Genomic DNA, 24,973 nt, shown 5'->3' with positions numbered 1-24,973 from the left:
TTGATCCAGCAATCCCACTCCTGGGCATCTATCCAGAGAAAACCATGACTCGCAAAGACACATGTACTCCAGTGTTCATTGCAGCACTATTTACAATAGCCAGGACATGGAAACAACCTAAATGTCCATCGACGGAGGAGTGGATCCAGAAGATGTGGTACATATACACAGTGGAATATTACCAGCATTTTTAGCAACATGGATGGACCTAGAAACTATCATGCTAAGTGAAGTCAGCCATACAATGAGACACCAACATCCAATGCTTTCATTGACATGTGGAATCTGAAAAAAGGACAGACTGAACTTCTTTGCAGAACAGATGCTGACTCACAGACATTGAAAAACTTATGGTCTCCGGAGGAGACAGTTTGGGTGGGGGGATGTGTCTAGGCCGTGGGATGGAAATCCTGTGAAATCAGATTGTTATGATCATTATACACCTACAGATGTGATAAATTCATTTGAGTAATAAAAAAAATGAAAAAAAAATTAGGTCATTACTATAGAGTTACTCAGATATTTTTCAGTCATAGTAAATCCTGACAATTTAATTTCTTTATATATTCACTGTAGAATAATGTGGGTGAATTGCTTAATTATTCAAGCCTTAGCCTTTACTGTATCTTGAATGTGGTCATTTTTATCTCATTGGGAAAAGGGGAGAAGGAAAAAGTAATCAATTTTTTACGTAATTATTGATTTTAGTTTCACTTTGCACATAGGTGAATTCTTTTTAATGGGTCATCATAGCATACTCAGAGATGTCTGTATTTGTTTTCATGGGTTAGAGCTGTTTTAAACCTTATTATATTTTCAATAGGATCATGACCGCCGGGTTCGAGAAGCCACACAGCAAGCTTTTGAAAAACTTATCCTGAAAGTAAAGAAACACTTGGCTCCTTATTTGAAAAGTGTAATGGGCTATTGGCTCATGGCTCAGTGTGACACTTATACACCAGCTGCCTCTGCAGCAAAAGATGCCTTTGAAGCAGCTTTCCCTCCGAGCAAGCAACCTGAAGCCATAGCATTTTGTAAGGATGAAATTACAAGTGTAAGTCCGTGGACCGATTCTACATTTATTTTTTAAAGTATTTAAGGAATATAAGGCATGTTACAAAGGGAGCTTTTTTAACTTAGCATTGTGAAAGCATGAGAAATGAAATATTTTCAATGGAAGATTGCCTTTTTTAAGTGGTGTTTAACAAAACTGACCGTTTTGGCTTTTTAAACATAATTCGCTTTTGGTTGGAGCTTTCTAAATTATTTAAATTTTCCTCTTTAATATCCTAATTAATCATATCTAAAAAATTTAGATATCTACTTTGTAATATATAATCTAAAAAAAGAATACACCCAAAAATTAAACTTTTCCCCCGTATTTCCAAATATACATGTACACAGATCTGTTTTATCCTGGTGTTCCTTTGGTGTACCAAGTAGCTATTACAACAGTTTATTTAACTTCTTTCTTTTTAATATACATTTGAGGGTTTCCCCCCAGTTTTTTACGATAACAGTGTGCTTTAGTGAACATTCTTGAGTAGATCTCTTCATACCCTGTGGGGTGAGAGTTACCAGAACTTCTAGTAACTATATGTAGGTATGAATAAATTGCCCTTCAGAAGGCCGTACAAATTTCTAATCCCATTAACAGATATATGTTTCCAATACTTGGCCAACACTTTTGCCAGACTGATATCAGCCATAACTTTTGTGGCTTTCAGTATATATGTAATGCCATCTTCCTCCTTTTTTCTCCTCATTATTTGCTATTCCTAATATATGGATTGGAAAAAACTAGATGTCAGAGTTGTTAGTGTTATAACAAGAAGTAAAAGTCGGTGGACTCTGAGTCCATTGAGGAGAAGTGAGGATTTTTAAAAAATCGCACCTACATTCATTTCCTTACTTAGTACTCTCACATTTCCATAGCACCCTGTGTGTACTCCTACCCAAACATCCACCTTCCTCCCCCTTTCCTTTTTCTTTTTAATTAGTCAGCTTTTCTCTGGCTTCCCATTATACTTACAAGTCCAGATTTCTTTTCTTGGGCTACAGGACTCTGCATGATCGGGTCCCTTCTTACCTCTCTGGTCTCCTCACCCAGCATTTCTCCACGTAAGCACACATATACATTCTAGTTCCCCATTTAAGTTCTTGGGTCTTCCATTCATTATTTTTCTGCTGTATGAAGTTCATTTTTTTAGGGTGAGGGTTTGTAGCTCTAATCATATTCTCAAAGGGAGTTCTCTAACCCAACTGTAAAGTAAGAATCATTGGTTTAGGAGTTCCCATTGTGGCTGAGTGAATTAAGAACCCGACTAGTATCTATGAGGATGTGGGTTTGATCCCTGGCCTCACTCAGTGGGTTAAGGATCCCACATTGCTGTGAGCTGCGTTACAGATCACAAATGCAGCTTGTATCCCACATTGCTGTACCTGTGGCCTAGGCCAGCAGCTGCAGGTCCGATTGGACCCCCAGCCTGGGAATTTCCATATGCCGATGATGTGACCCTAAAAAAAAAAAAGGGGGGTCATTGGTTTATTTAAAATACTAAGTTATAAATGTTAAGACAGTGAAGTATCATGAGTTTGGACACTAAGAGTTTTAGAAAATGGATTTTGAGACAGTTAATTTGGCTGTTCATAGTTTTTTGTTTTGTGTTTTCTTTTTCGGCTATACCCACCGCATATGAAAATTCCCAGGCCAGGGATAGAATCCAAGCTGCAGCTGTGACCTGCACCATTATTGTGGCAATGCCAGATCCTTAACCAAGTGCACGGGGCCAGAGATGAAACCATGCTGCCACAGAGACAGCGCCAGATCCTGTTTGATTTTTTGTTCTTGGCTTTGTTATGAATGGATAACTCGGCAATGAATATGGGATTATTTCTTCGATTATTTTACCTTTAGTTGTCTGTACAGTTATACAAATATTGGGAATGAACTTTCCCAAGTTCAAAACCAGTTTATCAGAGAAGAGTTAGGCAAATGAGATCAAAATGTCATACCATGTACAAGAGAACATGGGCTCTGGGTCATACCATCGGCTTTTAGTCCCACTCTGCAATTAGATGTGTTTGATCGGGGGCAAATTTCTGTGCCTGCATTTCCTCATCTGTTAAAGTGGGAATTAACTTGTACCGCAGCGAGTTGTGAGGGTTAGTTAATGCATGACATATGCTCAAAGCAGTACATGGCAGGTAGAAAAGCTCAATAAATATTAGCTATTATTATTGCTAATAAAATTGATACTGGAACAGTGGACTTGCTAGTACTGTACCCCAGAAGTAAGCGGACTTAACATTTCAAATGGAACCTTAGACCTTCCTCCATGATGGAGCAGAGTACAATGGGTGTTCTTTTTGTAGGTAGGGAGGTGCTCAAAAAAAAAAAAAAAACAGGGCAAGAAAAGCAGAGCCTAATTCTTTCCTAAACTTACTAATTGGGTATCCTGTTCACTTTACTGCCATGTGTAAAAGGAGTGGGGAAGCAAGAGGCCAGGAGTATTTAGGGGAAAAGTCCTCTCGATGGAAACTGGAGGTATTTGGAAGAAGTACCCTATCCTTATCCCTGGAGTGGCCTTGGGGATTGATGGGGGGAAAATGGTAAAATTCAAATCTTTTAGTTTTGCTACTTAATTTTGCTACTTTTGTGAGCACTGGGATTATAGACTTTTAGATGAGATGAAGCCTATGCTCTGCCTCTCAATAAAATCTCAAGGATATGGGATTTTCCTTTCCTCTGTAGGTGCTGCAGGATCATCTTATAAAAGAAACACCTGATACACTCAGTGACCCACAGTAAGTTGTATTGTATCTGTGTAATTCAGGTTACGTGAAACTGTATTTCACTCATAGGTAATAAGATGATAATTTCAATGTAACATTAAAAAAAAAAAGGAGATTCTAAATGTAGAGATAAAAATATTTAATATAGTGCTATATGCCAGGTGCTGCTTTAAGTGCTATTACTTGCAAATTGTCTCACTATTTTTTTTTTTTTTAATGGCCTCACCTGCAGCATGTAGAAGTTCCCGAGCCAAGGATTGAATCTGAGCAGCAGCTGTGACTGTGCTACAGCTGCAACAGTGTGGAATCCTTTAACCCACTGCTGAGGCGAGGATCAAACCCAGGCCTCTGCAGCAACCCAAGCCTGCTGTCGAATTCTTAACCCACTACAACGCAGCAGGAACTCCATGTCCATCTATTTAACTTGAGTTATCTGGGAGCTCACAGGTTTGGTCCTTCTACAAAGACATGTTTTCAGAATTTTTCCATGTTTTCTTTTTATGGTCATAGCAGGAAATGTCCTAAGGTCTGGTTGAAAATAACTGTGAAGAACTATGAGTAGTTCTATTGAAATAATAGTAAAATGTTTCATTTACGTTTTACTCCTGTGTTCTAATCAAACTATTAGTAGTTTATAAGGGAAAGTAATCTTGATGCAATGTTACTTATTCTTTTGAATCATCTGATTAACTGAGAGGACTTACATGCACACTTCCCTCAAGCCATAGCTTTTCATCTCCTTTCACCTTGTATTATTTGAAAAATATGTGATTAAAATTCTATGTATGTTTGTACTTTGGGGGGGCTTGGCACAGGGAGAATGAATATAGAAATGAAGCAACTTTGGTAGATGTTTAATGATTAAACATTTAAAATAGAAGGACTGTGGAGTTCCCGTTGTGGTGCAGCACAAACAAATCTGACTAGTATCCATGAGGATGCAGGTTCTGTCCTTGGCCTTGCTCAGTGGCTTAAGGATCTGGCATTGCCATGAGCTCTGGTGTAGGTCGCAGACACAGCTTGGATCCCGAGTTGCTGTGGCTATGGTGTAGGCCAGCAACTGTAGCTCCGATTTGATCCCCTAGCCTGAGAACTTCCATATGCCGTGGGTGCAGCCTTAAAAAGCAAAAAGATAAAAATAAAGAAATAAAATAGAAGGACTGAATCTGTAGTTTTCTTATTCTCAATCTCTTTTTACATCTAGAACTGTTCCAGAGGAAGAGAGAGAAGCTAAATTCTATCGAGTTGTAACTTGTTCCTTATTGGCATTAAAGAAATTGCTTTGCCTCTTACCTGATAATGAGCTTGATTCTCTGGAGGAGAAATTCAAGTCTCTTTTATCACAGAATAAGTTTTGGAAGTATGGAAAACACAGTATACCTCAGGTATCTTAATCTTTTATATTTTAAGACATTTCTCTGATTCCTTCCCCTCCTTGCTTGTTAGTTTTATTTATGCTTTATGTTTATGTTTAAAGCTCTGCAAACACATTTTTGTGGTGGGACTGAATTGCCTGTCTTCCTAGAATCTTACTAGAATGTATTATCTTTTTCTTTCTCCTTCCCTCTCTTCCTCCCTTCCTCCCTTTTTCCTCCCTCCCTCCCTCCTTTCCTCCCTTCTTCCCTTCCTTCCTTCCTTCTTTCCGCCAGACCCCACAGCATGTGGAAGTTTCCAGGCTAGGCATTGAATTGGAGACATGGTCAGCAGCCTTTGCCAGAGCCACAGCAACACAGGATCTGAGCTGCATCTGTAACCTTTGCCGATGCTTGCAGCAACACAAGATCTCTAGCTCACTGAGTGAGGCCAGGGATCAAACCCACATCCTCATGGATACTAGTTGGGTTCTTAACCTGCTTGCTGAGCCACAATGGGAACTCCCCTTTTCTTTCTTTTTTTTCCTTTTTTTGGTCATACCTGAGGCATGCATAAGTTCCTGGGTCAGGATTGAACTGACGCCACTGCAGCAGCCGGAACTGGTATAGTGACAATGATGGATCCTTACCCTGCTGCGCCACAAGAAACTTCCTATTTTCGTTTTTTTATTTAGTTATTTGGAGCTCAGATTCAGAGTTGAGTTATCTTTCTTTGTTCATGGCACTTTAAAATTATGGGTGTGTGGTGTTCCCTTGCAGCACAGTGGGTTAAGGATCCTGCATTATCACTACAACAACTGGGGTCATTGCTGTGGTGAGGGTTTGATCCCTGACCTGTGCAGCAAAAAAAAAAAGAAAAGAAAAGAAAAGAAAAAAGAAAAAAATAATTGTGACCGTGCATAAGGCTCTTTCATTTAATGTTTCTATTTTTTCCCTTCGTCTCTTCTGTTCTTCACCTCTACCAGCTGATCATTTTAAATGTGATTAATGTATGTGCTTTTGTTTGTGTAGTTGATTCCATTATTTGCAGGAATTATGCTCTATAAAGTCGTGTGAACATTGAATTAGTAGATGCTGAAGCATTGCACTTAGGGGAAATAGAGAATTAAGTTCTTGTTAGTCTCTGGTCAGAACATTTTTGACAATTGGTCAGTATATAACCTTATTTTGTGTGTGTCTGTTTAAAGACACCTTATTTAATGCACATTGCTGATTCACTAACATTGAACTGTACATAATGCTTGAAAGAAGGTTATCTAATTTTCTTTGTTGGGCACATCACCGCCTTTTTGAATGTGTTTTTAATTCACAAAAATGATATTGTGTTGTATTTCATTTCATTTGTTGCTCTTTACTTAGTAATTTTTTTAAAAAGTACTAAAATACTTTAAATCCATCACATTCCTATAAGTATATCTGGTCCACGGCTTCTAACTGCTGTGTAGTATTCAGAAGTTTGTGTTCATTCCATTGTACCTGTCCATTCCTTCTGTGATAGATACCCTGATTGCCTGGACTCCTCGCTTTCACAGATAAAGCAGCAATGCGCGTCTTTATTCATGTATCCCTAGCTATGAGAATTTCTTTTTCTGAGATTCATTTTCTGAATTGCTGAGTCAAAGAGTATAGCGTACTTAATTTTTTGAAGTAGTGCTCTAGACTCAACCATCAATACATGAGGAATACTGTGCTCTTTATATCCTAGGCAGGACTAGGCATTATTCTGCTTCCTCTTTTTCTTTTTCTTTTGGCTCTCCCTGCAGTGTGCAGAAGTTCCCAGGTCAGGGATGGAGTCAGCGACCCAAGCCACTACAGTGACAGTGCTGGATCCTTAACCTGGTGGTCCATAGCAGAACTCCTCCAAGACCCTTTTAGAGCAGTTTTAGGTTCACAGAAAAATTGAGGAAAAAGTACAGAGATTTCCCTGCCCCTCACATGCATAGCTTCCTCTGTTATCAACATTTCCTCATCAGAGTGGTACCTTTTTATATAGTTGATGAACCTCTGTTGATACATCATTATCATCCAGAATCCATAATTTACATTAGTATTCACTGTTGTGTATTCTGTAGGTTCGGACAAATGTATAATGACATGAGTCTGTTTCCTGTTTCTTTATTCATTGTTATGTTTTTCTTTACCTCACTGAGTATGGTTATAATAGCTGCTTTAAAGTCCGTGTCTGGGAGTTTCCTTGTGGCACAGTGAAATAAGGATCTGGCCTTGTCACTGCAGCTCTTGGGTCACTGCCATGGCATGGGTTTGATCCCTGGGACGGGAACTTTAACATGCCATAGGCACAGCCAAAAAGTTAATAAAAATGAAGTCTGTGTTGGATAGTAACATCTGGGTCGTCTTGGGATTGGCGTCAGTTAATTATCTTATCCCTTGAGATGGGATCACATTTTCTTGTCTTCAGTAGGTTGAGTAATTTTAGATTGTATCCTGAAATGTTATGTTTTGGGAGGCTGGATTATTTTATAATGCTCCAAAGGGTGTTGATGTCTTTGTGTTAGTGGGCAGTTAGACTCAAACAGCAAACTCATACCTGCGGTGAGCTGGTTCAAGTGTCAGCTGTAGATTTAGGCTATTTAAACACAGGAGGTGAGATTCTCTTCTTTGGTTTTCTCCTTTCTAGAGTTCCCTGTCACTCTCTTGCAGCTTTGTCGTTACCCTGGGCTCCTTTTCCTGGTTCTTTCAGTTCCTCCGACCAGAAGGATGTCAGGCTTTCTTTTGGAGTTGTAGCGGCCCCTGTGCTTCTGCACAGGGCAAAGCTGCACAAAATGGGAACTCAGAATGTGTAGATTGCTTACTCCAAGTTATGATACCCGCTCCAAAATGTGCATTTCAGTCTTCAGAGCCCTTCAGAGCCCTCTGTGTGTTTGGCTCACAGAGTCCATAGTTGTGCTTTGCAGGAAGGTCAGTGTATCAGTCTTTCACTACTAGTATTCTCATCTATTTTTAAATTAGTTTTTTAGGTTTTATTTTTGAGTTATGAATGTGATTTATTTATTCTGGATACAAGTATTTTGTCAGATAAAGTGTCATGAATATTTTCTTTGAGTTTGTGGCTTACTTTTTTGCTTTGTTCATGGTCTTTGGAGAGTAGGTGTTTTAAAGTCCCATTTATCAATACTTTTCTTTTACAGTTCACACTTTTGATGTCTTAATCTAAGGAATCTTTGCCTAACTCAAGGTTGCAAAGATTATTATATATTTTATTCTAGAAATGTTAAGGTTAGGTCCATTTAGAGTTACTTTTGTATATGGCATAAAGGTGAGAGTCAGATTTTTTTTCATATGGATATCCATTTGTTGAAAGACTTTCCTGCCCCCTCCAGTCTGGCACCTTTGACAAATTCATTTGACCATGTATGTGAGATTTGAGGGTTTTTTTTCTTGGCCACACCCAAGGCATGTAGAAGTTCCTGGGCCAGAGATTGAACCTACGCCACAGCAGCGACCCAAGAAACTCCAGTGACAATGCCAGATCCTTTACCCACTGCGCCTCATGAGAACTTCTGTGGGATTTTCATTTGAATCTTTATTCCATTACATTTAATGTCTATCTTTATACCAGTACCACATACTCTTGATTATGATTGTTTTATACTAAGTCTTGAAACCCTTCAACTTTGTTCTTTTTTAAGATTGTTTAGGCTATATTAGGCTCTTGTCATCCTAGAATAATATTTCATAATATGCTACATACCAAACATGCCTTTATGGTTTTTGCTACCATTTTGAAATGGGTTTTCTCTTTTGATTCCATTTTCTACTCTGTTTCTACTGTTGTATAGGAATTTTATGCTTTTGTATGTTAATTTTATATCCGGCAACTCTTCCAAATTCCTGTTAGTTCTTATAGTTTATCTTTAGATCTTTTTGAATATTTTTAATACCCTTTTACCTTGCTATGACTATAGACAGTAATTGGGGTTACTGTCCAGTTTTCCTCCCCCCTTTTCTTTGTCCTAATTAGGTTCTCAGTACCACGTTGAATAGGAGTATTGGTAGCAGGCATCTTTTATTTGTTCCTAACTTTAATTTAAATAGTTGTGGAATCTCAATGTTAAGTATGATGTTCTTAAACTATGAATTGTGCTCTTATTTATTTTTAGTTTGAGAGTTGTGCTTGGTTCTTTTTCAGATCTGCTGTGCTGTTTCTAATATCTTTTTTTTAAGACTGCACCCATGCATATGAAGGTTCCCAGGCTAGGGAATTGGAGTTGTAGCTGCTGGTCTATGCCACAGCAACACCAGATCTGAGCTGCCTCTGCGACCTACACCACAGCTCATGGCAATACCGGATCCTTAACCCACTGAGCGAGGCCAGATATTGAATCTGTGTCCTCATGGATGCTAGTCAGATTCATTTTTGCTGAGCCACAGCAGGAACTCCTTCTAATATATTTTTCCCTTCAGATTTCTTTAAACTGTTGTTTCTTTAAACATTGTTGATATGGAATTTGTAACTGATAGATAATTCTAAGATTTAGAGTCTCACATCTCTGTTATCTTTTGTTTCTGCTAATAGTGGCTCATAGTGTCTTAATTTTTGTTTGACTGTATTTAACTCTGTGCTGGCTGGTATATTCATAGGAATAATTTGAGGCCCCTAATGAAGGCTTCTTTTTTGTGTGTATGTGTCTTTTTAGGGCCACACCCACTGCATATGGAAGTTCCCAGACTAGGGGTAGAATCTGAGCTACAGCTGCCGACCTACACCACAGCCATAGCAACGCCAGATTTGAGCTGCATCTGTGACCTACACCACAGCTCATGGCAACGCCAGATCCTTCTTGTGTCCCTATGGATAATGGTTGGTTTCGCTACCACTGAGCCACGATGGGAACTCCCCCTCCACCCCAGTGAAGGCTTCTGACACTAGAGAGGATTCGTAGTTGCTTCAGCACAAAGAAATAGAAAGTTGAATTCTTTCTCTCTTCGCTTTAGGCTTGGTAATTCCTAATGTCTTTTCAGCTATGTGGCATTCTTAAGATTTTAGAAAGTATTTTTTTCTAGAGCTTTTATTTATTAACAGGAGGGTTAGTATGAATAACCTACCTACTGTTACCATAAATAAAAAATCTTATCATAGCTTTACTAGGCTTTAATTTAATTTGGCTTTCCATTATTTCTTTTAGATCCGCTCAGCTTATTTTGAGTTAGTTTCTGCTTTGTGCCAGCGTATTCCACAGTTGATGAAAGATGAAGCATCCAAAGTGAGCCCCTCTGTTCTTCTTAGTATTGATGACAGCGACCCCGTTGTATGCCCAGCCCTCTGGGAGGCTGTGCTTTATACACTTACAACTATTGAGGTAAGTAAAGAGAGGTACCTTTAGTACATCTGGGAATACCTGTCTTCTTAGTTGTGTTTTAGAAGCCTTACATATCATGCAAGAGAGCCTATCAGATTATAATATTTAAAACTTACTAGAAAAATGCTTTCTTAGAAATACTTAATCCAGAACTTGGTACAAATCTTAAGCTGACTAGAAAATGGTATGTAGTTTTTATTTTACTTTCAGTTTAACCAGTATCAATTATTCTTTAAACCTATGTGGCCCACTGAAGTCAGTATATCTGAATCTTATGTTTAAATACTGCTGTCTCTTTTAGAAAGCATGTTTTGTTTTGATTTTTATTTAGCAAGCAGCTTTTATAGAAATCTTTTAAGTTAAATAATTATTTCCAATCAGTATTGTCCTGGAAGCACGTTGGATTCATGGTTTTACTATATATAATAAATTTCTTATAATCTCAGAGTTTTAGTTTTTAATGGTGATGACAGGTTTTTGCCCTCTTTAGGTAGAATACTTGATTTTTATTTTTGAGATCCTTTATGTCTTCTCTCTTAATTGGGGCATATATGTTTATGATCTCTAATTATCCTTATAATCTTTTCTTTGTTAAGGACTGTTGGCTTCACGTAAATGCAAAAAAAAGTGTGTTTCCCAAACTGTCAGCTATGGTTCGTGAAGGAGGTCGGGGTCTGGCTACTGTCATATATCCTTATCTTCTGCCATTTATCAGCAAACTCCCTCAGTCCATTACAGATCCAAAGCTGGATTTCTTCAAAAATTTTCTTACCTCCCTAGTTGCAGGGTAAGGAATTTAAATTCTTGACCTTTAAAGCAAAATAGATTTTTTTCATATTTTCATAAATGGGTAGAATGACATTATTGTTGTATTTAAATTTCTCTGAATTGTTTTGCTGTTCATTAAACACTTCTAAAGTTTTCAGAGGATTACAGGACTTCCTGTGTGGCTCACAGTATAACTAAAGTTTTCGGAGAATTACAGTTGGATTTCTTTTCTTGGGTATTTTCAAGGCTTCACTGATAGTATGTAGCAGAAAGTGAGATAAATTATGGTAAGGCCCTTAGGTAGAAATAGGCTCTTTTTCAGATGGGCCATTTTTTGTGTGTTGATAAATACAAATGCACAAATTCAGAAAATGAACCAGTGAAGTTTCCAATAAACTTAAATAGCTGGTTTTTTTTTTTTTTTTGTCTTTTTTAGGGCATCACCCACGGCATATGGAGGTTTCCAGGCTAGGGGTCTAATCGGAGCTGTAGACACCGGCCTACACCAGAGCCACAGCAATGCTGGATCTGAGCTACCTCTGTGATCTACACTACACCATAGCTCACAGCAACACCAGATCCTTAACCCACTGAGCAAGGCCAGGGATCGAACCTGCAACCTCATGGTTCCTAGTCGGATTTGTTAACCACTGAGCCAAGACGGGAACTCCCTTAAATAGCTGTTTTAAAGTTGCACTTAAAAATGTCATTTCAGTTTATTTGTTGAACTTAATAAGAGATACCCAGTTTTATTAATGATTAAAAATTTTTTTCATTGCACTATTATCTTTACTTGGTTAAGCCCCCTTTTTGAAATTTGCAGGTGGTTTGGTTCTTGAGAAGAAAATAAATGTTATCTTTTGTTGACACACTATTGAAGATATGGTTTTTTTTCACAGTTCTTCAAGTTTTTATTCTAGTAAGCCTATATTTTGGCTGCTTGTTTTTAGTTTTTCACTTAAGAATTTTAATTTTAAAAATCCTCTTTTTGTATGATCACTTTTCCATGCCTTTGTTTTGCTATTTCTGACTTGCATATTTTCTTTTTCATGAAGAAGTAAGCCATAGTTATTTATTATTTCTTAGGCTCTCAACAGAAAGAACAAAAACTAGCGTTTCAGAATGCTCAGCAATAATATCTGCATTTTTTGAATGCTTACGTTTTATAATGCAACAAAACTTAGGTGAGGAAGAGATAGAAGACATGCTCGTCAATGATCAGGTGCGTGTATGTAAAAATTGTCAGTGCCTTTGCACACTAACTGTAAAGAATCAAGCTCCCTGTATCTTGATGCCGTTTTTATTAATTAGCCTTGTAAAGATTTCATTTTTATGATTAGCAGATTAAGTAATGTATGTTGCTGACCAGAGAAATAAAAATTTCTATACTGTCAGTTACTAGCGAAATACTATAATGCCTCAGGACTAGTCAGCCTCTGGATGTACAAACTCTGTTTTAGAGAGCTGTAATGCAAAACAATTTAGAAGACACGATCTTTAGTCTTTTGTATTTTATTTTAAATAATAATCGTCTGGTTGTTTCTAAAACATGCATTGCACTTATTCTTTTGTGAACAATCGTGCTTGGCTTTAAGAACCTGTGATGAGAGCTGATGCTGGAATATGGTTCTATGTAAATTACATAATCCTAGTTAACTTCAGATCTCAGCTAGATAACTTCTCTTATCTTTATAATTAAGAGAAAGCATTCTGAATTCTGTTCATTCTATATGTCTTTCATACTGGTTTAGAAGAAAGAAAGAAGCTTGGATAAGTTCAGGAAGATGCAAAGAAAACTATCACTTTTTGATGACCAGTAATCTTGATCAGTTATATTATAGAAAATGAGTAATTCAGGGGGGATACAGTGGAATCATTAGGCTCTTTGAATGATATGAAAATGATTTTCAAGTTCAAGTTAACTCTATTCAGAATTTTAAGAAAAAATTCCTGTTTTTCAGTTATTAAATATAAAAATGTATAATGTTTTACAACTACCTGGTTTAAATTTTATTTCTTTTGAAAACAGAATTGGTATGTTTCTACCTTCTCTTTCAGTTGATTCCTTTTATTGATGAAGTTCTCAAAGACCCAAGATTACAGGATGGGCAGCTGTTTAACCATTTGGCAGACACTTTAAGTTCATGGGAAGCCAAAGCAGATTTGGAAAAAGATGATAAAATAGCTCACAATTTGGAGAAAGTGCTACTGAATTTCTGGGAAAGATTGTCAGAGATCTGTGTTGAGAAAATCAGTGAGCCAGAAGCCAATGTTAAGTCAGTTTTGGGTATTTCTAACCTATTACAGATCCTTCAAAAGCCAAAGAGCTCCTTGAAGTTAAATAGAAAAAAAGTTGGAAAGGTTAGATTTGCTGATGAGATGCCCGAAAGTAATAAAGAGAATGAAAAATGTGTCTCCTCAGAAGGAGAGAATAGTGAAGGCTCTGAATTAATGGCTGAACCTTCTCTAACTCAGAATTGCTCGGACCTCATATCTCCGCTAAGGAAAAAACCTTTGGAAGACTTAGTCTGTAAACTAGCAGAGATGAGTATTAATTATGTCAATGAACAAAAGTCGGAGCAACATCTAAGGTTTCTTTCCACTCTGCTCAACTCCTTCTCTTCAAGCCAAGTATTTAAAGTGCTACTAGGAGATGAAAAACAGAATATTGTTAAATCCAAACCTCTTGAAATAGCCAGACTTGCACAAAAAAATCCCGCAGTACAGTTTTTATACCAGAAAATAATAGGTTGGCTAAATGAAGATCAAAGGAAGGATGCCGGTTTCTTGGTGGACATTTTGTACAGTGCCCTCCGTTGCTGTGATAGCGATTTGGAAAGAAAAGCTGTCTTGGATGATCTCATTGAGGTACTATTTTAAATGCTAATTGTTTTATTTTTTAATTTTTTAATTTTTTTGTCTTTTTGCCTTTTCTTGAGCCACTCCCGCGGCATATGGAGGTTCCCAGGCTAGGGGTCGAATCGGAGCTGTAGCCACCAGCCTACGCCACAGCCACAGCAACTCGGGATCCGAGCCTCATCTGCAGCCTACACCACAGCTCATGGCAACGCTGGATCCTTAACCCACTGAGCAAGGGCAGGGGCCGAACCCGAAACCTCATGGTTCCTAATTGGATTCGTTAACCACTGCACCACAACGGGAACTCCGACAAGCAATATATTCTGGATTGTGATTGGGGAGTGTGTGAGACTTCTGGGTAGATGTTCGATAAGGCTGAGTGTTTTGTTTTTGTTTTTGTTTTTCTTTTAAGGGCTGCACCTTCGGCATATGGAGGTTCCCAGGCTAGGGGTCTAATTGGAGCTGTAGCTGCCAGCCTACACCACAACCACAGTAACACAGGATCTGAGTCATGACTTCGACCTACACCACAGCTCATGGCAAGGCCGGATCCTTAACCAACTGAGCAAGGCCAGGGATGCTAGTCAGATTCATTAACCGCTGCGCCATGACGGGAACTCCTAAGGCTGAGTGTTTTAAGATGACAAAAACTTGCTAATAAAAGTTTTAAGTTTTTTTAGTCCAGAAGTTGGACTCACTAAAAGTAGGGCTTACTGAAAAACGTAGTTTTGGAATGGTTCCACGGTCAATTCATTTACTTGTAAATAGTTTTATTATTTACTTAGAGGAGATTCTCTTTTCCTCTTTCAGGTGGATCTGAAATGGAATTCTATTCTTCAGGTCATTGAAAAGGTATTTTAGGGAATCTTTCTCTTTTATATATTAATAGGTATAGAAAAATTGAAACCACTGACTTATTCATGTACTAGTATGTGATCAGGTGTCTGTGTTAGAGAACTTCCTTATTATTGAATTTTCTTCCCTTAATTTGAGGAAACATGATGTTCACCTTTCTATAGTATTTTTCTAGTTAGGAATATCGGGGAGCAATGAACAGGTTCTGGAAAATCCAGTGCTTCTTCTTTAGTGGGTAATAAAGGAAGAGTTAAACATTTTATCTTTTATCATAGTTTATCTTTTAAACTAAGGCTGTATGTTTCTAATCTTATCCTACTTATTTCTTCTTCTGTAGAAATGGATTAAGTGGTTCTAGCTTTTACTAGAACACATCAGGAAATTAAATTTCTTTCTTTTTCTTTTTTCTTTTTTTTTTTTTTTTTTTTGTTGTCTTTTTGCTATTTCTTTGGGCCGCTCCCGCGGCATATGGAGGTTCCCAGGCTAAGGGTCAAATCGGAGCTGTAGCCCCTGGCCTACGCCAGAGCCACAGCAACGCGGAATCCGAGCCGCATCTGCAACCTACACCACAGCTCACAGCAACGCCGGATCGTTAACCCACTGAGCAAGGGCAGAGATCGAACCCGCAACCTCATGGTTCCTAGTCGGATTCGTTAACCACTGCGCCACGACGGGAACTCCGAGTTCAGTAGTTTTAAGTACATTCACATATTGTGCACCCAGTCTTTGGAATTTATTCGTCTTGCAAATTTGAAACTCTAAACCCATTAAACAGTAACTCTCCATTTCTCTCAATAGTTTATTTTTACAAAATAGAGTATTAATTTACTATTTTTCAATGAGAAATACAATGTATCAGGCACAGCATCTATATTACATTGTGCACTACCTTCTCTCCCTATAGGCAGGCTATATGAAAAGCCAAACTATGAGAAAGCTGCTGATAAGTGAAAGTAGTTCATAATTTGAGAAGAGAAGATTGAGGAGTTCCTGCTGTGGTACAGTGGATTAAGAGTCCAACTGCAGCAGCTTGAGTCACTGCAGAGATGAGGGTTCAATCCCTGGTCCAGTACAGTGGCTTGAAGGATCCAGTGTTGTTGCAGCATGTGGCATACAATGCAGCTGCTGCTCAGATTCATCCCCTGGTCCTGGAACTTCCATATGCTGAGGGTGCAGTCATAAAATAAAAAAAAAAAAATAACTAAAATAAAAATTAAAAAAAAATTTTTTTAAAAAAGAGAGGAGATTGATATATCCATTTCCAGCTTAAGAATGTACCAGCCAGGTAGTTCAGATATATCTGTTTAGAGAACTCCTCTTCCTGGGCAATGTTTGGAAGTTCATAATTTGCCTCCTATACTTCCATGACTGGCTAATTTCTCCATCCCCTTAAACTGGTCAGATTCTTTCTGTGGGGATGTTAAAACTTTGAGCATTTGGACTTCATGTCTTGCCAACCTGAGAGATATTTTATTTAGAAGTTTATTTTCTGGATTCTGTAAGATTCTATAAAGTAGATTGGTTTTATTTGGTTAACTATCTCAGGAAAGCCAATATTATAGCCATCTGAATTCTGATTTTTCTTGTTTTTATGCAACATCGTACTTTATGAGCAGAGTTCTAAAGTCAGCTTCTTTGAAAACAAACCTGATTTTTGTAACCAGGAAAGGACCTTAGAGATTTTCTAAGTTAATCTTCATTTTTCAAATTTAGAAGCAGGCCAAGGTTAGTTAAGAGATTTGTCCACGGCCTTAAAGCCAGAATAGTGGTAAAACTTGGGCTAAAATAAACGTTCTAGTTGCCTATAATTTTTTAAATAAAGAGAAAAACAGGTTCTCAGGCACTATCCAATCCGCACTTGGATTTTTTTTTTTTCCAGATTGCTTTGAAATGAATCAAGTTGCAAATTCCTTTCTTCTCAGCATTTAAATCAGAAGCTCTGGGAACATGGATCACCATGCTTTTGGGGGTGGACTTACAGTTTTTCTCCTTGCTTCCCCGCCCTATGAAAATAAACCAGCTGCTGTCAGATATCTGGCCCCAGTAACTGTTTTAGAGAATTTGGGGAAATAAGTCCCATTGTTCATATTGAAGTAATTTACCACTATTGGATATTGTTCCTTAATTTTAGCAAAATTAATGAACAAAAACTTAATATTTGTAGAGCATTTTTAAATCTGTCTTTAAAGTTCACCCAGTCCTTACTCACTGAACACATCTGCAGTGTTGATAGCAGGTGTCAAAGAAGTTTTAACACAGTCTGCTGTCAAGGAACTTAAAATCTCATTGGAAACAAGGCATACACAGATGAAACACTATAAATAATAATACAATCCAGTAAGTGCTCTAGAAATTCAGAGAAAAGCAGTGATGAGTATGGGCTGGCATGGATGGGGGAAACTTCATAAAGCAGGTAGGATTTGTACTGATTCTCAAGTAATGGATGTGATTTTGATAAATAAAGAAGAGAGGGAATGTTTCTGGTTGGGAAGATAGCATGAACAAAGCGTGGAAATGTATGTAAGCAAGGCTTAATAGGGATTAGGGAAGATACCAGCCTTCTCAGAACTTGAGGAGGAGGAGTGGGGGATAATGTTGGGACCATGATAGTGAAGGGAGATAATATGGTACAGGTGATATTTGGGACAGTTACACTTTTTTGATCTTCTAATCTTTGTTTTAATTCTATGGTTTTAGGCATGTTCTAGTGCAGATAAACATGCGTTAGTAACTTCTTGGCTAAAAGGAGATATCCTTGGAGAGAAATTGGTAACCTTGGCAGATCATCTTTGTAATAAGGACTTGGAACCCACGGTATCCTCTGAACCTTGCTTCTCAGAAAGATGGACTCTCTTAAGCTTGGTATTATCCCAACATGTTAAAAATGGTAGGTAAAAATATGTTCTTGTTTTTAAGTAGGGAGGGAGCGACTTCTTCACCTTTTGTGGGGATTCAGTGCTCCTCAGTTTGCATAGTATTAGCTGAGAACAACTAGACTTAGTTCATTCAAATATCTTACTTTTGTAAGCACTGTAAATGTTTATAAATCTTTGTAACATGAACTAGAAGATATTTAATACTATATTAGCATTATATTTTAATGGGTTTTGAATTTAGCTGCTGACTTTGATTTTGTCAAACTTTGCTTTTTCATTTAAAACTGCTTTTTTGTATGAGGGCTTTTTATGCCTGAGAGAACAGACTAATTTGTTAATGTGATTTTCTTTTGTCCAATACATAAACCCTTTTTTTTTTTTTTTAAACGTGTGGGGAGACCACGATGGAATGTTAACCCACAGTGAAATATTAAGTGTTTAAAAAAATATTTTTAAATATTTTTTGAAAAAAAGGAAATGCATTGTTAATATTTTTTATATTTTGTCTGTTTGAATTTTTTTCTCTAGATTACTTGATTGGAGAAGTATATGTTGAAAGAATTATTGTTAAACTTCATGAAACTTTATCCAAAGCAAAGAAATTGTCAGAAGCTGAAAATAATGACTCATCAGTGTCTTTTATCTGTGATGTGGCCTATAACTATTTCAGCTCAGCAAAAGGATGCTTGCTAATGTCATCCTCTGAAGATTTATTATTAACTCTCTTTCAGTTATGTGCTGAGAGCAAAGAAAAAACACATTTGCCAGGTAATAGCCTACTGCTCAAATGTTTTGTTGGGAATCTCCGGCTCTGACCTTCATAGTGTAAGTGCCCAGGCTTTATTAATTGAATCATAATGTATTTGAAAGTTGAAAGCATTTTGAGTAAAGGGCTACAAATTTTAAACTCTTTCAGCTTTAGAAACCAAGTTAAAAATGTATGTGGACATTATGTCCAAAGTTCTTGTCTGATATCAAGGAAACAGTTTTGGAAGGAGCCATGATAGATGAATTAGAATCTTAACCCCTTCAATAGCTCTGGCAAGTTGCTTCCTTTCTTTTTTCTTTTTCTTTTTTTTGGGGGAGGGGGCTTTTTAGGGCCACACCTGCAGCATTGGAGGTTCCCAGGCTAGACGTTGAATCGGAGATACAGCTCCCAGCCTACGCCACAGCAACATGGGATCCGAGCCACATTTGCAATCTGCACCGCAACTCATGGTAATGCCAGATCCTTAACCCGCTGAGCAAGGCCAGGGATTGAACCTGTGACCTCTTGGGATACTAGTCGGATGCATTTTGGCTTAGCCACGATAGGAACTCTGAGTTGCTTCCTTTCTTGATATATATTCATTTCCATATTCATAAAAGGGGAAATTAGTATCTCCTTTTATAGTTAAAACTTTCAATCCTGGTGTATATTAAGATGAAATTGAGATTGCCTTTTTAAGGACTATATTCCTGTTTTATGTGTTAATTCAGACTTATTTATGAAAGGAGTATAAAAAATACTATTAAAAAATACTATCAATGGAGAGCCCTTCTGCCCAACTCTTTCTTTAATACTAACTTCATTGTTTGAAAAAGGATAATATTTTTCATATCTCCAAAGGGATAACACTCATAAATAAATTCAGAGCAGAAAAAGAGCTAACTTAAAAAAATCTTACCATTTTATTTTGTTTTATTATTATTACTGTTTTTTTCTCTTTTTAGGGCCATACCCGTGGCATATGGAGGTTCCCATGCTAGGGATCGAATCAGAGCTGTAGCTGTCGGCCTACAACACAGCCACAGCCATGCTGGATCCGAGCCATAGCCACACTGGATCCCTGGCCTCACTCAGTGGGTTAAGGATCCGGCATTGCCGTGAGCTGTGGTGTAGGTTGCAGATGCTTCTTTGATCTTTGTGGCTGTGGCTATGGCATAGGCTGGCAGCTGCAGCTTGGATTGGACCCCCAAGCCTGGAAACTTGCATATGCCACAGATGTGGCCCTGAAAAGCAAAAATAAATGAATAGATAAATAAAATTGTTATAGTTGTATGGCGTGAGATAGCTTGCATTATTGCATGTTTATGATATAGCTATTTTGATTTGACAACTGAATAGTAATTTTATGTTTTCTTAATGGTACCTTAAAAATCTCAGATCTGTAGTGTGTTCTTTCACACATTTTGTGCTGATTATAGTAACTTCAGAGAGATTACAAATTAGTGTTGACATCTTGATTTTAGACTTTCTTATCTGTAAACTGAAAAATACTTGGCTCTCTGGTGTGAATTTATTGGTCCATCAAACTGGCGACACATACAAACAGAGTACCTTCTTACGTTTATCTGCTCAGTGGCTGAAGAACCAAGTTCAATCTTCATCTTTGGATATCACAAGGTAACCTTTTTTGTGTGCTCAGCTGCAGAGTTGTCCTTAAATAATATTCTGCGATTATTTTGAGTACTGAAAAATGACTTATGTAAGAAATCTACAGGACTCTAAAAGGAGGTCCAAACAGATTTCTTTCCAAAAGGGATTTGTTTTAATGATCATCCATTTAAACTCAGTTAATTGAAGAGTGATTTGTTTTAGCGTATCTGCGTGACTTCTGATTTATGGTCGGTGATGTGATGGTGATGCTATCTACTGTGTCTTAGGCCAGTGGGGATTATAACCATAAACCTCTCATGGCCACCACAGACAATGGTTGTTCTTCACTGTTTTATTTAGGGGGAGGGGATCTGGTAGCCACTGCTGTAAGGGGTTAAATTGTAAATGTAATTTCACATCTCATATGTAAATCCACATATAAAAATGAAAATGAAGAGAATGCGTCCCCTGCTACTGGGGCTGGGTTAAATCTTTTTCTGATCATTATGCTCTTTTCACGGAATAAAGTAGCTATATTTCAGAAATATCTGATCTGAAATAGGTCATGTCCCCTTCCCTCTGAAATAGAAGCAGCAGTCAATTTCAAATTAGAAATGTTGGATTACGACTAGGAACCATGAGGTTGCGGGTTCGATCCCTGGCCTTGCTGAGTGGGTTAAGGATCTGGCCGAGAGCTGTGGTGTAGGTCGCAGATGCAGCTCGAATCCTGAGCTGCTGTGGCTGTGGCGTAGGCTGGCAGCTACAGCTCCGATTAGACCCCTAGTCTGAGAACCTCCATATGCCGCGGGCCCTAGAAAAAGCAAAAAGAAAAAAAAAAAAAGAAATGTTGGATTAAATCCCCTTTTTGATTGTGTGTATATTGGAGGGGGGAAGGTACAGGGGTCATTTGCTTTATTTTTATTTGTCTTTTTGTTCAGGTAAGCAGTTAACTGCCATAGTGTATTTAATGTGAAACAGGGCCTTCATATTGGTCATAGCATTAACTACAGCAGTTAAGTTCTTTGCATTTTTCCCAGTCTTCAGGTCCTCTTGTCTGCTGTTGATGATTTGCTCAATGCGCTTTTAGAGAGTGAAGATACTTATCTTCTCAGAGTTTATATTGGAAGTGTAATGCCAGACAACAGTGAATGGGAAAAGATGAGGCAGTCTCTCCCTATGCAGGTATGTTTGAGATTGTAGAGTGCTTATTTTATTCCGAAGTTTGGATTTCATCCACGCTTAAATATTTTAATTTTATTCTGGGGGAAAGAAAAGTAAATGAAATGAATATCTTACTTTGCCTTTCTGCCTTTAAATGCTCATATATTGGATGTTTGCTCTTTGCACGTCAGCAGTTGACACTTGGCAGTCGCCATGGTATAAGGTGCATAAGACTTACTTCTGCCTTGAAGGAGTCCCAATGTCGATGATTTCCTTTGTAGAAACCTAACTTCTAGGCCTCTGTGATTTTACTAATAACCTAGCAATAGCTTCATTTTTGAAGTTAACATTTTGAAGATATTCTAATAATTGTATTTTTGTTCCCTGTTTTAATTGCATAGGTAGAAAATAATTTAAACTATTGAATGGTTTTGTGTATAACTTAATGTGTTTTTTACAGTGGTTGCATCGACCTCTTTTAGAAGGAAGACTGAGTTTGAATTATGAATGTTTCAAAACTGATTTTGAAGAACAAAATACAAAGAAACTTCCCAGCCATTTGTGTACTTCAGCGTTATTAAGCAAAATGATATTAGTTGCACTGAAAAAGGAAATAGTTCTAGAGAATAATGAGCTTGAGAAAATAAGTAAGTATATGTGAGCATTCAGGAATATACATGTGAATGTTGGATTAATTATAATGAAATTTCGAAGTAATTTTGATTGTACTACAATTTATTTAAATTTTTTAAATTTAAATTTAAATTTTTGGCGGCACTTGCAGCATGTGGAAATTCCCAGGCCAGGGATTGAATCCATGCCATAACAGTGACCCAGGCCACAGCAATGGCAACAATGGATCCTTAACCTGCTGAGCTCCCAGGAAACTCCCTATGTATATATGTATTTATTTATTTATATATTTTTGGCCTCAGCCACAGCACATGGAAGTTCCTGGGTCAGGGACTGAATCAGAGCTGCAGTTGCAGCCTACACCACAGCTGGGGCAACGCCAGATCCTTAACACACTGTGCCGGGCCGGGGATCTAGCCCATGCCATCACAGAGACGATACTAGATCCTTAACCTGCTGTGGTAGGTTGAGGAACTTCTTTATTTATTGTTGGGTTTTCTTTTTTAGTTTTTTAATTAAAGTGTAGTTGATTTACAATGTTCTGTCAATTTCTGTTGTACAGCAAAGCGACCCAGTTTTTTATATATATATATGTGTGTGTATATATATATATATATACACACACATATATATATACATATACATTCTTTTTCTCATATTATCTCTATCATGTTCTGTCACAAGTGATTGGATATTTTTATGTATTATACAGCAGTACCTCATTGCTTATCTATTGTAAAAGTAATGGTTTGCATCTGCTAAACCCAAACTCCCAATCCATCCCACTCCTTCCACCCCTTCCTTGGCAACCATAAATGTTTTCCATGTGTGTGAGTCCATTTCTATTCTGTAGATAGGTTCATTTGTGCCATATTTTAGATTCTACATATAAGTGATAACATGGTATTTGTCTTTCTGACTTATTTCACTTAGTATGATGATCTCTAGGTCATCCATGTTGCCACAAATGGCATTATTTTGTTCTTTCTTATGGCTGAGTAATATTCCATTGTATATATGTGCACATCTTCTTTATCTGTCAGTGGACATTTAAGATGCTTCCATGTTTTGGGTATTGTGAATAGTGCTGCTATGAACACAGGGGTGCATGTATCTTTTTGAATTATAGTTTTGTCTGGGTATAGGCCCAAGAATGGATTGCTGAATCATGTGGTAGTTCTATATTATTTTTTTGAGTAACATCCGCATTATTTTCCATAGTGGCTGCTCCAGTTTACATTCCCACCAATAATGTAGGAAGGTTCCCTTTTCTTCACATTCTCTTCATCATTTGTTATTTGTAGACTTTTTAATGATGACCATTATGACCTGGTGTGTGGTGGTACCTCATTGTAATTTTGATTTCCATTTTTCTAAGAATTAGCAATGATAAGCATCTTTTCATGTGCCTCTTGGCCATCTTTTGAGATATGTCTATTTAGGTCTTCTGACTTTTTTTTTTTTTTTTATTGAATTGTATGAGCTGTTTGTATGTTTTGGAAATTAAGCCCCTGTTGGTTGCATCACTTGCAAATATTTTCTCCCATTCTGTAGGTTATTTTTTCATTTTCCTTATGGTTTCCTTTGCTGTGCAAAAGCTTATAAGTTTGATTAGGTCCTATTTGTTTTTGTTTTTGTTTTTGTTTTTGTTTTAGGGCCACACCTGCAGCATATGGAAGTTCCCAGGTTAGAGGTCAAATTGGAGCTGCAGCTGGAGCCTACGCCACAGCCACAGCAATGCGGGATCTGAGCCAAGTCTGTGACCTGGAGCACAGCTTACAGCAACGCCAGACCCTTAACCCACTGAGGAAGGCCAGGGATCAAACCCATGTCCTCATGGTTACTAGTCAGGTTCGTTTAGTGCTTAGCCATAGTGGGAACTCCTGTTTTTATTTCTGTTGCCTTAGGAGACTGACCTAAGAGAGTATTGGTACAGTTTATGTCAAGGAATGTTTTGCCTTATGATCTCTTCTAGGAGTTTTGTGGTGTCATGTCTTATATTTAAGTCTTCAAGTCATTTTGAGTTTATTTTTGTGCATGATGTGAGCATATGTTCTAACTTCATTGAATTACATGCGGCTGTCCAATTTTCCCAGCACCACTTGCTGAAGAGACTGTCTTTTCCCCATTGTGTGTTCTTGCCTTCTTTGTCAAAGATTAATTGACCATAGATGTGTGGGTTTATTTCTGGTCTCTGTGTCCTTTTCCATTGATACATATGTCTGTTTTTGTACCAATACAATACTATTTTGATTGCTATAGCTTTGTGGTATATGAAGTCTGGGAGGGCTGTGTCTCCAGCTTTGTTGTTCTTCCTCTGGATTACTTTGGCAATTCTAGGTCTTTTGTGGTTCCATGTAAATTTTAGGATTATTTGTTCTAGTTACTTGAAAATGTCATTGGTAATTTGACAGAGATCACATTTCATCTGTAGATTGCTTAGGGTAAGATCATACTGCAGTTTAAATCTTTAAAAAAAATCGGGAACCTTTAGCTCCTTTTCATTATTTTAGTGATGAGAAACTTGAGGGCACTTAAGAGACGAATGTTAAATTGCACTCGAGTGAAGTATACTAAAATCTTGCTATGATCTTGTTAGCAGTAGAGCAGATCAGTTACTTAAACTGGCATGACGTCAATGTCAAGCAGATCCTGTGACATATAACCCTAAAGAAACCAGTTAAGTTAGTCTTCTGTTTCATCAGGGAATCTGAATTTTTTTTTTTTTTTTTTTTTTTTTTTTGGTTTTTTTTCGCCTTTTCTAGGGCCACAGCCACGGCATATGGAGGTTCCCAGTCTAGGGGTCTAATTGGAGCTGTAACTGCCAGCCTATACCAGAGCCACAGCAACACAGGATCTGAGCCTTGTCTGTGACCTACACTGCAGCTCATGGCAATGCCGGATCCTTAACCCACTGAGCGAGGCCAGGGATTGAACCCAAAACCTCATGGTTCCCAGTCGGATTCGTTAACC

At 37.7% G+C, this 24,973-nt stretch overlaps 1 protein-coding gene across 1 annotated transcript in view; it reads left to right on the top strand.

Moving 5' to 3' along the window:
* The window catches only part of LTN1 (listerin E3 ubiquitin protein ligase 1), a 98,737-nt gene that overhangs the window by 7,314 nt on the left and 66,450 nt on the right, over window positions 1-24,973 (top strand). Inside the window, exons 4-16 of the mRNA XM_084991873.1 lie at window positions 824-1,054; window positions 3,755-3,807; window positions 5,000-5,180; window positions 10,316-10,489; window positions 11,086-11,276; window positions 12,344-12,479; window positions 13,316-14,125; window positions 14,927-14,968; window positions 17,669-17,858; window positions 18,376-18,615; window positions 20,080-20,233; window positions 21,244-21,388; window positions 21,828-22,014. Coding sequence (XP_084847999.1) covers window positions 824-1,054; window positions 3,755-3,807; window positions 5,000-5,180; window positions 10,316-10,489; window positions 11,086-11,276; window positions 12,344-12,479; window positions 13,316-14,125; window positions 14,927-14,968; window positions 17,669-17,858; window positions 18,376-18,615; window positions 20,080-20,233; window positions 21,244-21,388; window positions 21,828-22,014 — 2,734 coding nt within the window. The remainder of the gene's footprint in view (window positions 1-823; window positions 1,055-3,754; window positions 3,808-4,999; window positions 5,181-10,315; window positions 10,490-11,085; window positions 11,277-12,343; window positions 12,480-13,315; window positions 14,126-14,926; window positions 14,969-17,668; window positions 17,859-18,375; window positions 18,616-20,079; window positions 20,234-21,243; window positions 21,389-21,827; window positions 22,015-24,973) is intronic.

This window comes from Sus scrofa, chromosome 13 (assembly GCF_054392235.1).
Source record: "Sus scrofa isolate SSC_HxYL_T2T_F1_AM1 chromosome 13, Sscrofa_HxYL_maternal_Yorkshire_Landrace_v2.0, whole genome shotgun sequence".
NCBI classification, from domain to species: domain Eukaryota; kingdom Metazoa; phylum Chordata; class Mammalia; order Artiodactyla; family Suidae; genus Sus; species Sus scrofa.
The sequence above is the reverse complement of the archived record's forward strand: the minus strand, read 5'-3'. Positions and strand labels throughout refer to the sequence as shown.